The sequence below is a fragment of the Solanum lycopersicum genome, chromosome 4, assembly GCF_036512215.1.
Source record: "Solanum lycopersicum chromosome 4, SLM_r2.1".
Lineage (NCBI taxonomy): Eukaryota > Viridiplantae > Streptophyta > Magnoliopsida > Solanales > Solanaceae > Solanum > Solanum lycopersicum.
Window position 1 is genome coordinate 64,199,995 of NC_090803.1, and position 14,607 is coordinate 64,214,601.

At 28.8% G+C, this 14,607-nt stretch overlaps 1 protein-coding gene across 1 annotated transcript; it reads left to right on the forward strand.

Annotated features, from left to right (window-relative positions):
- The first annotated feature begins 9,251 nt into the window (after nucleotides 1–9,251).
- LOC101251178 (probable xyloglucan glycosyltransferase 12) lies at nucleotides 9,252–13,646 on the forward strand. The gene is made up of 5 exons (XM_004238016.5): nucleotides 9,252–11,108; nucleotides 11,217–11,525; nucleotides 11,623–11,913; nucleotides 12,009–12,122; nucleotides 12,230–13,646. The coding sequence occupies exons 1-5, from the start codon at nucleotides 10,317–10,319 to the stop codon at nucleotides 12,950–12,952; spliced, it is 2,229 nt and encodes a 742-aa protein (XP_004238064.1). The 5' UTR covers nucleotides 9,252–10,316; the 3' UTR covers nucleotides 12,953–13,646.
- The last annotated feature ends 961 nt before the right edge of the window (nucleotides 13,647–14,607 follow it).

The following is a 14,607-nucleotide window of genomic DNA, read 5'->3' on the forward strand; positions in this document are numbered from 1 at the left end:
TTACACGATAAATTCAAAGTAAGATGCCATGATATATATTATTTATGAGATTTTACAACGGAGTTAATGATAAGTTGAAGATTTGAAGATGGATTCTAAAAGTTTGAAGAATTCGAAGAAAGAATATGAAGTTAAACGAAATCCACGTGCTGCCCATCCCTTTCTGTTTAAATTCAAACGTGTTAAGAGGCAGATCTTGCTTGCATTATTATTAGCTATTTTGTCATGCATTGTCCAACATTGTAATCTAAAGAGTATGAAGTGTAAGAGAATACCAAAAAGAACAAATTAAAGAAGAGAAAAACTAAGTGTTAAGAAAGTCATTGACATGAGTGCCAAATGTTTTTTTTTGCATTTAACATATTATGAACATTCACAAGTTTGTCACAAATGTGCCAAAATATATTTTTCAACCGCTTAAAAAGTGTTTTTAGACTTTTTTTTTTCTCCATAGTTATCCAATTTCATCATTTGGAATTTACCCAAAACCTTATTATTATTATTATTAACTTGTGACTCATGACATTATTCTACCATGTGTCTATTGGGAATGCATTATTCTAGCCTTGTCATCTTATTCCAGCATGCCAGGAAAAGCATGTCACTCCCACTCATTATACTAAAAATCATGATAAATCCGAATTCAAATTATAATAAAAAAAAAAAATTTAATAAGCAAAACTATTTAGTTATCAATGTTGAAGAAAGTAATTAATGATGAAATATTTAAGATGCGTACAAAATAAGTTCAAATGCAATTCTCATCGTAAAAAGAAAAGCATTAGTGTTACTATTATTTTATATTTATTTACCTAGCTCCTTTTATATTTTCACAATCATCTAAATAGAAAAAAATTAATAAAACATGATAATGCTTCTACTTTTTAAAGTTAGAGATCTATTGAAAATAACTAATATATCACACATAAGATAATATTGTTGAATTACATGGATATATTATTGTTACAACAATATTTTAGACAATTTCAAACTTTTAGCTAAGAGTTGTGTTAAGTATCTATAATGAAGGTGACATCTTAACTATCTAATTTCTTTCGTTAACTTCAATCCAAATAGATTTTCATATCCAACTGATATATATGTTGCTAAATTTAATCTCACATGTCTGTTTCATTATTACAATAATTTTCTTTCTTTTTTTCATGTCAAAGATCAGAAGCTACGTATAAATATCTAATTTGTGTCTCAATTATCTTTTTAATAGCAATGAATATGTATTTAATCTTCGGATAGCATTACTAAATTTTTAATTAAATAAAAATTCTTGTATACCGTACGTACATAATTTATGGCTTCAAATGTGTATTCTTCTTCGATAATAATTATAAAGAGGGAACTTTGATTGTCATTTTTGAATTAATCGAGATAATGAATTTTAGATACTAAATAACTAAAGAAAAAGTCTTGGTAGCATGACATGTTATACTTGTTAAACTCGATGCACAAATATTTAGTATTGTATTTTTTTTTTTGCAAAAAAAAATAATAATCTATAATTGAATATTCGCATGAAGTATTGTGTGTTTATAAGAAATTGTGTAATTTAAGTTGTTTATTCTATCACAAGTTTAATAATGAGTATATAGCCTGTACTCGTAACCTACACATCACATAACAATTAATTTTATCATTACTAAAAACTGAACCCTCGTTATTAAGATTTTTCTACTGCAAATCAATTGAAAATTTGTATAATTAAACATGATTTTTCCACATAATTCCCTTAAAATCAGCTCTATGAAAGAAAACAGTGAGATTTTGATCCTCACTAAAATATCGACAATCTTTCTCATCGATGTTCTTTCTCACAAATTTAATCAAAATATCCGTAACAATACATACAAATATATTTCAAATAATATTTTTTTTAGCGAAAGCCCAGCTGTAGCAGTAATAAGTTGTCCTTCAATTTATATTGAGATGTCTTTTCCCAACATCTCATGATGGTGATAACTTTAATTAATTAGTTAGTAGATCTATAGCTTAATCTAATCCTCCAAAGTACACAAAACTTACTAAATTTGTCTAACTAGAGATTTGAAGTGGGGGAAAATACATCTATTAAAAAAAAAAAGAAGTGTAACATTCATATCTCCAATAGACAACAACTACTATTTTGGCCTTCATATCGATTTCTGGTCACGTGATTAATTTTTTATTGCAAATCGTATTATTATCAAAAATAAATAAATTGATCTTTCTTTTGAAGAAAAGAAAATTCAATTGATCAAAAAATCTTATTCAACTCTCCGCTTTGAGTCTAGAAATTTAAAACTTCTTGATCGGATATAGCGGATCTATTTGAATTTTTTTAGCCTGCATAGCTAATACAATTATCATATTATCAATAAGCTATTATCAAATCGGATTAGTGATCGATTTTTATTTTATAATGACACAAGTTGTCTATTGCTAATCGCTAATTCATGTTATAATGTCATGGACGGGTGCTTTTATGTGCTAATTTTGAGTAATTAAAGTTAGTCAATAATATTTTAAAATAAAAATGTTGATTGAAACAAACGAAATGCTTCAAGTATTAAAATATTTGTTTATATAAAATATAAAAATTTGACTTGTACCTATGAAAAATGTAAGACATATTAAAAAAATTATTTCTTTTAAGAGATTACTTTTTGAAATTCAACTTCTAGAAAATATTTTTATTAACTAAGAAAAATATCACTCTCATTTCAAACACGTACTCAACATTTGAAGAAGTTCATATTAATTGAGTCCACGATGGTTGTATCTTATTATTTTTTGCATTATTTTGCTAACGTGGCAACATTTGTGTAGTTGATTTTAGTTAAGTTGGACTATTTTTTTTGTTTAAATTAAAATAATGAGATATTTAAACAAAATAACAAATTCATACTATTATGTTTGTTGAAGTCAATCCATTGCATCTGATAATTAAATTTTAGTTGCAATATTCGAATAACAATAGTTTCTTACGTGATGTCCACTAATTTGGCATAAAACCTTTTGAATATTGCCCTAACACAAGTCAAAATAAAAATGTCCTCTCGTTTATTATTCCTTTTTTCAACCAATAGAAAAAAATAATATGTTAGGATAGTCAATAAGATCAAGAATTTTTACGAATATTTGAAAAAAGAAAAGCGTAAGTGAATTTTCTTTTAGTTATTGCATCAACAACATTGATTCGATTTATTATAATCACAATAGTTATTTAAATTTTATGTCTCAATCTACTTTTTACTGTAGTAAAAAATATTTTCTCTGTTCCTATTTAGTTGTCCATTTTAGGAGTGACACAGACATCAATGATTATTATAGGTTACTTACAATTTTATCCTTAACTTAAAAGACTATGTAACTCCCTAAGTATAATAAATGTATTTTCTGGTTCCAAAAAACATGCATTATAACTTAGTAGTACTAGAAATTTTCTAGAATTAAATAAGCGCATATTATGAAAAAAATATTATCCTTTCTTGATTTATTAAAATGGACAAGTAAATAGGGACAAATATAAAAAAAAAATATAGACAAGTAAATAAAAACGAGAGAGAATATTGTATTAAACTAGTGATTTGTTGTGGTAATTTTTGCAAGGTATATGATACCGTACAAGTTGAAACTTGAATATAACAAGATTGTCATCCAAAATATTAAAAAATTGTTGACCATATATAATTCTTATATTAGAAAAAATAGAGAGAAATAAAAGGGAAAACAAAAGGACTAGGCATGATTTTTAAATATAAATAAACCAAAAATAATAGTACCAACCAACAACCCCAATAATTAATAAAAAGAAAACCAACATAAACCATACAAACGTCAAGATATTGAATTTTTGTATATTAGTTACTCCTATTTAACATTAAATAATTTTAAAAAAGTTGGTCACACCGACAAAGAAAAAATAAATATTAATCAAACTCTATTATTCTAATTTTGATAGGTCGTAATCAACCCCATATAAAATTAACTTACACATGTTGTTGATTTTGACAATCATTGGAAAATTTTATTTAACGATTCCAAAATTGTGTTGTTTAAGTCTCAATAATTTTTCATATGTCATGCATAAGTAGACATGATCACACACTAATTTTTTGCACCAATAAAATTTCCCACTAATTTATACAATTTTATAAAGGGAAAAGGGTTTGATATACCCCTCAACTTTGTCATTTGGAGATGATATACCCCTCGTTATAAAAGTGGCTATATATGCGCTTATCGTTATACAAACGGCTCACATATACCTCTGCTGTTACAAAATGGCTCACATATACCCTTCCTTTAACGGAAGTTAAAAAAGTAGTTTTAAATTTATGTTTATTACTTCTAATTTTTAAAAAAGGAATTATTTAGGGGTATATATGATTCTTCTATCAAAATTCAAGGTATATTTTAATTTTTTTCATACATGAATTATTTTTTGACTTCTTTTATTATAATTATTTGAATTTCTTATTCTTATTTTGTTTTTTTCTTTCATTCCTTAGTTTAAAGAATAAAAGATTAAACTATTTTTTTGTGTGTATTATTGTAATTTAATTTCGTATTCGAAGAAAAAATTTGGTCATCTACAATAAGTTTTACAAGAATATTAGTAAAACATAAATAAATTTGATTATCAAAATAATAATTATAAATTAATCATTGAAACAAAAAAAAGTCAAAAAAATATGTTTGACGAGGATTAAATTTACTCATATGAGATTATACTTTTTAGAAAAAAATAAAAATTTAGATTACAATTTTTTTTTTCATTTCCATTAAAGGGAAAGGGTATATGTGAGTCATTTGTTTACAAGTAGGGATATATATGAGTCACTTTAATAACAAGGGGTATATCAGCTCTAAATAACAAAGTTTAGGGGTATATCAGACCCTTTTCCCTTTTATAAACTATTATACTCCACTAATAAGGTCGTTGAAAGAAGCTTTAGAGCAATGATAAATTATCTTCATGTTATTTTATAGGTCATGAACTGATTCGTTAAATAGTCACTAATGTTTGCATTGAATAGATTATTTATATCATACCTTTTAAATTTGACTTTTCATCCGACCTTCAAACAAAATATTTTATACACCAGAAATATTCTTTATAAAATCATACTTAACACGATTTATTTTATTTTTTGCTCATTATTTAAAAATTAATCGAAGGCACTAAAAGTGTGATGTGGTCATTGGCCGTGAAACCCAAACGGGCAAAATAGAAAAAGACAACTTTAAATGTCACTAATCATTGTTTAATTGGATAAGCAAGTAAAGTTATCTATTGTTAATTTTTTTAAACAATAGATTAGGACCCCTAGATGTATATTATTGAGGTATCCACTTGTACAAAGCTAATAGTAATGATGAATATAATCTTGAGGATTAATATGTTGGATTAATACTCTATGGTTTTCAATCAGTTAGTTGACCCTACACGCTTTGGATCCCCTAGTGAAGCATTTTGATTTTCTACTCTTTTTGCTTTCACTTTTTCTTGTATGACTCTATACATTGCAAGATTAAATTGGTTACATACTAATATGTAATTAAACACTCCTCCATTTCAATTTTATCTAATATGATTCCGTGAAATATCAGATTTCATCAATAATAGATCATATCTGGTAACTCTATTCACCAAAATTAGGACAAACGAAAAGAAATTACGCAGTGTTTTATCTTTACCACGACTTAACTTGAGAGTTGAGACCTCATAATTTTTCATTCGCTTAATTGATCACTAAGTCACACCCTTAAAAGGCAAAAATAATTATTCTTGCAAGACTCGAACTTGCAACAGTTGGGTACACATGTTCATTAGTACAAAAAATTTTTTTATTTGTTTTCTGTTAGTTATATTATTATTTTTGCTGCAATATTTTTCTCTTTTTAATATATTCATTGGAGTTTCTTTTATTCTTGTGTTGTTCGAACCTCCCAAGCCGAAGATCTATTTAAAAACGATATCTCTAATTCACAGGAAAAAGGAGTAAGCATTAAAGTCAAAAGAAAAAAATTATTTAAACATATTAATTAAGAAATAATGTCATATACTCACAAAAGTTAACCAACAGCCGGTTTGACCGGGGTGGTTGATAGCCGGCTTTGTCCGACCGATCAATTTTATACCAGCGGTAGTCTCACACGTGCATTAACCGAGTCGTCGCACGTGCCTCAGAAAATTTCATTTTAAGGAACTACCACGAGTAAATGGGAGACTTGACAAAAATTAATTTATTTTCATTTAGAAAACAATTCCATTTGGCATTGTCCTCCGCAAAGTAATATAAAAAGAATATTATTTTTTGTTTAAATAGAAGTGTTCTTTTAGAAGATATTAAACTTAAGTAGTTTTCGTTTCTAAATCCATATCTACCTGTTTTTGTTAATCATAAATGTGATAATAATATATAGAATGAATACTTGGAGACTTTGAGGATTTTGGTAGTAAAGTGAACCTCTAAGAAAATAACAGGTAATTGACATTTGTGTACTTAGTTACATGACCACTCAATCTTCGAAATCGTTGTCTTAAAAAATTTAAGTTTTTATATTTATATATATCATATTAGAAATTATATGGATATATTATATTTTTTTTTTAATTTATATGACTTACTTTTTTTCTTTTTTAAAAAAAATGACACTTTTTAATATGACAAATGATTAATATTAATATAATATTTAACCTATGTTGAACGTTCCATAATCTTTTTTATATTTCTTTAATTTAGTGTTAGTTAAACTCTCTATTTTTATTTTTTTTTTAAAAAAAACTTCTCAGAATACTAGACATTTTTATTTGACCGCAAAGTGTCGGTGTTTGGTTGAGAGTTAAGAAGATTGTTAGACCTTCACTTTATAATTTAATCAAATTAATTTGTTTTTATGTGTCTTTTTATGTGTATATATTTTTGTTTATTAATGTTCATACATCATCCAACGCGTGCTTATCACGTGGCATATTATTTGAGACATATTATTCCCTTCGTTTAAAAAAGAATGATCTAGTTGATTTTTTATGAAGTTTAGAAAAAGGAAGAAGATATTTTAATTTTGTGGTTCTAAATTAAAGTTATGTCAAATGTATCAAAATATCATTTAATCTTGTGGTCTTAAACATGTCACGTGGAAAGTTAAAGTGATGCTAAAAAAGAAAAGAGGTCATTCTTTTTAAAACAAAACTAAAAAGGAAATAAAGACATTCTTTTTGAACGGAGGGAGTAATATATTTCTTTAAGAGTTTGAATAGGTTGTGATAAGTTTAAAATAGATGAAACTAATAAATGGACGTGTCATTAAGTTATTCAAAGATATTTGAACTGAAGTAAATTAGACGGAATTGAGCTAAAAGTTGAGTTATGATCCAATTCGTCCCATTCTTATTGAGTTTTGAATTTAAAGTTAATTTTTTTTTTAAAAAAAATAATTTGTTTGAGTACCTAATAGAACTTTATCCTTTATATTATGAATTTTATGAATTAATCAAGTTTTAAATGATCAGAGCTGAACGAGTCAAAATAAACTTATATTACTAATGACTTGAATATACTATTTACCCTCCCCATATAAACAAATTAAATTAACTATAATTTTACAAGCTGATTTTCACATTCTAACCGTAGAAGCTAGAGAGTGATAAACTATTAAATCCTTAATTAGGTTATAATTATATTCCTTCATCACGGATAACCTTTTATAGGCTCAACTTTTCCATAGTGTAGCTAATTAAGAAACAATTCTACCTTTTTTAAATTAAAAATTTGGCTTTACATGTTACACTCTTAATAATTATCATGGGCTTTTGGTTTTAGTTTTTTTTTTTCTTTTTCTTATCCAACAATTATTGTGATTTTTGTAGTTTCATTTAGGTTAAAAGAAGTGATATCATATTACCATTATTAGTGCTATAACTCTACGTAATTCATTTCATGATTTAACAAGTACTACTATACATCTAAAAAGTAACAATATGTTACTTCATATTTTTGAATATTTTTACCTTTAGAAAAGGAAATATTTTATGCAGCCTTTTTGTATAGCTCCACTTGTTCAACGCAACTTTCGTTATTCTCGGAAGTATTGTAAAAAGACAATTTTATTTTATTTTTTATAAAAAAAGAAAGAGGTCCACCACTTAATAATTTCTTTAATACGTACAATAATTCGTATAGTATTTTTGTCTTTTCAAAATTTTGTTTAGTTGAAGTGTCAAATTTTGGTTTGTGCATTTGTGTCTTTGGCGTAGCGTGAATGACGCTAATTATTTAGATTAGTATAATTATTACCACTAAGACAAAAATCGGCCAAGACGAAAAGAAAAAATTGACTAAATTGAGTGTAATTACTATCAAGTCCTCCTAAAAAAATTGCGAGCTCGAAATTATCTATCATGACAATATAGAGAATGAAGTATATTGAGTTTTAATTTACAAGTTATTATATATGAATTAATTTTGAGAGTTATTAATTATTTTACGTTTATATAAAGTAATTATAATTAAATTTTCTTAAAATTATCAGGTCATTTGGTACGTTTGAAAAATATATATAATGTTGGGGATGTCTGACAATTACAGATAATTTCAAAATTAAAAATTTAGTAGTATCCTCAGTTTGGTTATTGATTCTATATACGTTATATTGTAATTAGTTTTGAGATAAGTTTTTCCTATGGTGAAATTATTACTAGTTACTAATCACCTACTTATCTCATGATAAAATAATTAAAAGGACCAAAATATCCTTAAACTTTCTCTATCTATTTTTCTACTCATTAGATACGATGAATGATATTTTTTTGTAAAGAACAACTAGTTAAATATTAAAAATTCGGACAATTAATAAGAAAAATAATCAAAATAACCAGCCACATCATAATTAATTATAACATAAGTTATTTTTAATTCAAACGACTTACTAGTATATTATATATTTCGTGCACAAAAAAACTCTAATCTAAGTGGTATTATATAATTTTATGCACTAAAAAATCTGATCTAATAATTAATAAAATAATTTGATACCACAAAAATTAATCCGTACACTACGATTATTAAATTTTAATTAAAAAAAAATATTTCATATATTATAGGCGAGTACCATTTCAAAGGGGTGATTTGGACATTAATCCTTTGATGACGGCCGCGACCCGCTGTTTTCTCGGTCAAGGAATTTTGAACATGACCAAAAACAAGAAAACAAATGTACTAATTTTTCTTTTTTTTACTTCTTTTATCCTTATACAAAAAAAAAAAAATTAGGAATTTATTACAGCTAAAAACAAAAATTAAATGCTCATTATTTCCCAGATCTTATGATCTGAAGATTAGATGATTAGTTAAAGTCATATCCTCCTCCTATCCTATATTATTCTCGTTATGTATCTATTTCATGCGTATTAATGAAAGACAAATCTTAAATCTTGATTTATTATTTCGTGAAAAATTTCATTAGAGGAGGAGCCAAAATTTGAAGGTTCATTAAATTTTTTATCATTTGAATCTCTATCTCTGTTTATCTATAAATATATACACATATTATATTGTTGTTATTATTGTCATTATGAATATAATATCTACTATTTCATTCTTCTTTCTTAATTTCATTATTGTAAAACACCATTAAGGAGTAGTAGGTGAAAAACACAAGTCCACGAAATTTCATGTCCTATTTGATTTTTGGGTATTTTTTTTTTTTAATGTTCTTGGTCATGTGAAAGGGTGAAAAAAAAGGAGCAATTAAACCACTCTGGTAATTTATTTATTTTATATATACATAAAAAAGAGTGGTGGTATTGATAGAAAAAAGAACAACGTGCTGTCAAATTTTCCTTTTGAGATTATTTGATTTTACAAAAATCAAAGACGTGTTGAGCTGTTACCATAACAAAAATTGTGAAAAGTTTTTTTTTTTTTTTTTTGCAAGCTGTAATCCAAGGGGCTGTTTGTACTGCTTTCTTCAACTAAAATCATATCATTATATTATAGCTCTTTTTTTTACACTCTTATTATATGGTCCTCTCTCTCTCTCTCTCTCTCTACATTCAATATACTGTTTTGCAAATTTTCATATTCCCTTTATAAACCTCTGTGTGTGTGTGAGTGAGTGTGTGCTTTCTGTGTCTGTCTCTTCTTATCTCTTCTCTTTCTGGACTCTGAAATGAGTTCAAGAATTCAAAAATCCAACACCCTTTAGTTTCTTTTCATCTGGGTTTGCTAGCATTGTGTTGATTTGAGCTGAAAAACAGATAAAGATTCAATCTTTACATCTTTAAAGTGATTTTGCCATCTGGGTCTGTTTCAAGAATGGCACCTTCATTTACCTGGTGGGGTAAAGAAACTCATAGGGGTACACCAGTAGTGGTAAAAATGGAGAATCCAAACAATTGGTCAATGGTTGAGCTTGAAGGACCATCAGAAGATGATTTCTTGTTACCAAACGATGATGTTTCTTCAATGTCTCCTTATAAACGTGAAAAAGTTCGAAACAAGAATGCTAAACAGCTTACATGGGTTCTTCTTCTTAAGGCTCATAAAGCTGCTGGTTGTTTAACTTCTATAGCATCAGCATTGTTCAGCTTAGCCTCCGTCGTGCGCCGCCGTGTCGCTGCCGGTCGGACTGATTCTACAGACAACAGTTCCACTGAGAATCCGGCTGTCAAGAACCGGTTCTATACTTGCATAAAGATCTTTCTTTGGTTGTCGGTAATCTTGTTAGGGTTTGAAATAACAGCTTATTTCAAAGGCTGGTACTTTAGTGCACCAGATCTTCAATTACAGTATTTGTACTCATTGGATTTTCACAAATTTGCTAATCCATTAGCTGTGCAAAGTGTTTTTGATTGGTTTTACTCAAAATGGGTGTTGATTAGGGTGGAGTATCTTGCTCCTCCTCTTCAATTTTTAGCTAATGCTTGCATTGTGCTTTTTCTTATCCAAAGTGTGGATAGATTAGTACTATGTTTAGGGTGTTTTTGGGTTAAAATGAAGAAGATTAAGCCAATAGCAAAACAAGGTGCAATGGATCTGGAGTCTGGTGATGGTAGTGGTTATTACCCTATGGTACTAGTTCAGATCCCTATGTGTAATGAAAAAGAGGTAAAACTATAGTAAATTTTTTTTTTGTCTTTCCAAGATTTTGTGTTTAATTGTTTATCAAGAACTCATTTTTATATTGTCGGTGGGAATTGTTGTTATTTTTATCAGGTTTATCAGCAATCCATTGGTGCTGTGTGTTGTTTGGAGTGGCCTAAATCAAGATTGTTGATTCAAGTTCTTGATGATTCAGATGATCCAGTTACTCAGACATTGATCAATGAAGAGGTTCGTAAGTGGCAGAAGGAAGGTGCCAATATCATATACAGGCATAGAGTGATCAGAGAGGGTTATAAAGCTGGTAATCTTAAGTCAGCTATGAATTGCAGCTATGTCAAAGACTACGAATTTGTTACCATTTTCGATGCTGATTTCCAGCCTATGCCTGATTTTCTTAAAAGAACTGTCCCTTATTTCAAGGTATATTCGATTACCTTCATATGTGATGTAATTTGTGTTGTATGCTATCACTTTAGTGTAGAATGTGGTGCTTATGATGTGAGTGGTTTGTTTGTAGGATAATGATGACATAGGATTGGTTCAAGCAAGATGGTCTTTTGTGAACAAGGATGAAAATCTACTTACAAGATTGCAGCACATTAATTTGGCTTTTCATTTTGAAGTGGAGCAGCAGGTTAATGGTATTTTTCTGAATTTCTTTGGCTTTAATGGGACTGCTGGAGTATGGAGGATTAAGGCATTAGAAGAATCTGGTGGTTGGTTGGAGCGGACGACCGTTGAAGATATGGACATTGCAGTCAGGGCTCATCTACATGGGTGGAAATTTATCTTTCTCAATGATGTAGAGGTAAAATTCATTGCAAAAGCTTCGTTTTCGAGTATAGCTTTATTGAAAGTAGTTGCTTTGTGTTGAGCCTAAAGAAGAATTTATTGGTACTTTAGTGTCAGTGTGAGTTACCGGAATCATATGAAGCGTATAGGAAGCAACAACATAGATGGCATTCGGGGCCAATGCAGTTGTTTCGTCTCTGTTTACCTGCCATTATTAAATCAAAGGTATTGTGGAATGCATCCATTCAAGTGATATCCGATTCTATTTGTTAAGTTTTAGCATATTTGGATGTTGTGCCTAACAATAATGCTTGCAATATGGTTGGATGCAGATAAGCATATGGAAGAAGGGCAATTTGATATTTCTTTTCTTCCTTTTGAGGAAGTTGGTATTGCCATTTTATTCATTCACTCTGTTTTGCATAATCCTCCCAATGACAATGTTCATTCCTGAGGCGACGCTCCCATCATGGGTCGTCTCTTACGTCCCTGCCACCATGTCATTTCTTAATATACTTCCGGCGCCTAAATCTTTCCCATTCATCGTGCCATACCTTCTATTCGAGAACACCATGTCCGTTACCAAGTTTAATGCCATGGTCTCTGGCCTCTTCCAACTAGGAAGTGCATACGAATGGGTAGTCACCAAGAAATCAGGACGTTCCTCTGAGGGCGATCTTGCTTCGTTAGCTGAGGAAAAACCAAAACACCAGCGAGTTGCTTCAGAAGAATGGACAGCGACCAAGAAATCAGGACGTTCCTCTGAGGGCGATCTTACTTTGTTGGTCGATGGGAAACCAAAACACCAACGAGGTGTTTCCGTGCCTGATTTAGAGGAATTAAGAGAGGAAATTAAAGAGAAGGAGAAAAAAGCTTCAAGAAAGAAGAAGCACAACAGAATATACACAAAAGAATTGGCTTTAGCTTTCTTGCTGTTGACAGCTTCACTAAGGAGCCTACTATCAGCTCAAGGAATCCACTTTTACTTCTTGCTGTTTCAAGGTATATCATTCCTGCTCGTTGGCCTAGACTTGATCGGTGAACAGGTCGATTAAATCTTTCATAGCTTAGGGATAAATATTAGTTGGAAAGAATTAGATGCTGAACCTGACCTTTGGTACATTCCTGTAAATGAGAAGAGTAAGCAATGGGGGGAAATTGTGGAGACTTATCGCCTCTCCGCAAACCGTTGGAAACCCGTAAAAGATGATGAAGCAAAGTTACATTAGAGCAGATGGTTGAGCAAATGCAGCATCTATGAATAGAGAAAACCATTAAGAAATGGTGAATAGTGTTCATTTTAAGCAAAACCCCCCTCCCACTGTGTCAATGTAATTTCTTTATCTTCTGAATTCTTTTTTTTTTCTTCTTCTTTCTTTTGGCTATATTCTTTTGTAAGAAGAATTTGTCTTTGAAACATTAAACAAGGAATTTAGTGGAAGTTGAATAGAGTATAGCAAGCACGCAGCTTTTCTTCACACATAAATCTCCCTCTGGTTCATTTCTTGTTTGGAGAATCTCTCAGGAGGAGTATTATGTAACCAAAATATTGTACATTTTTTCATAACTAGGAGTATTATAATGTCTTTTGAGGTGCATATTGTTCCTCCAAAGTACATGTTGTCCAAGTTTTTTGACATTACACAATCTGAACTTCTTTGTTCCTGCAAATGTATGATATGTTCTTTGGGCAAGTGGACATGTGCTATTAAATAGCAACTATTAGTGAAATAATTGTGTTGTTTGAAAGTAAGCTTTTAAAGTTGTTGCACTGGTAAGATCTTTATTTTGAACTGTTGTTTGAAAGGGGGTTTTTGCGTTATCGCTCCGTGATCAAGAGGTTATAGATTCAAAAGTTGTGAAATGTAATCTTTTGTATAAATAAGAGGTAAATCTACGTAGAATAGATTCTTGTGATTCAAGAGGTTATAGATTCAAAAGTTATGAAATGTAATCTTTTGTAGAAATAAAAGATAAATTTACGTATCCTTGTGATCACAAATTTAAACAAATATTCCATCTGTTCATTTTTATTTATCATATATGTTAATTTGACTAAATTTTAGAGTTTAAATTATATTAATTTAATATTTTAAACAAAAAAATTAGATTTTAAATAACTATACGAAAAGTATTATAATTTTAATATTTTGTATATTAATATAATAAAAAAATATATCATATAAAGTCACTTAAAATTTAATTATGACAATTAAAATTAGACGAAGGAGTAAATAGTTTGATTTAATTTCCAATAATACCCTTAATAGAGATAAATTTAAGAAGGAATGAGAGGGTCTAGAATCCATTTGTCTCTTTTGTTACCAATATATCTATCGTCGGAGTTAGAAAAACACCGACAAAGAGTAAATTTAACAGTCAACTCTGCATTCTCATTAACTTTTTATTTTTGTTTCTGTCTTTTAGTGAAATTCCATACGATAATTATTTTTTTTTTTAAAAAAAATAATTAATGATCTTGGACCTTTAGGAAATAATTAATCATGGTGGTTATCGTTGACGTAAATGCAATTTCAGCGGAATAATGGGGAAGGTATTCATCAATTACTTCTTATCTCTCAAATTATTTAACGTATATTAATTATTTCAGACGATTTATCATTTTAAGAAATTTAAGATATAGTTTATATCTTTTTTTTTCATCCTTAATAATTTTATATGCCAACTCCGCCATAATATGTATATCAAT

What these genes read in the sequence shown, in the direction of transcription:
- LOC101251178 (XM_004238016.5), top strand. Translation starts at nt 10,317, where the DNA reads ATGGCACCTTCATTTACCTGGTGGGGTAAAGAAACTCATAGGGGTACA. An exon ending in CTATGTGTAATGAAAAAGAG is followed by an intron (nt 11,109 to 11,216) that starts GTAAAACTATAG and finishes TATTTTTATCAG; the next exon opens with GTTTATCAGCAATCCATTGG. An exon ending in CTGCCATTATTAAATCAAAG is followed by an intron (nt 12,123 to 12,229) that starts GTATTGTGGAAT and finishes GGTTGGATGCAG; the next exon opens with ATAAGCATATGGAAGAAGGG.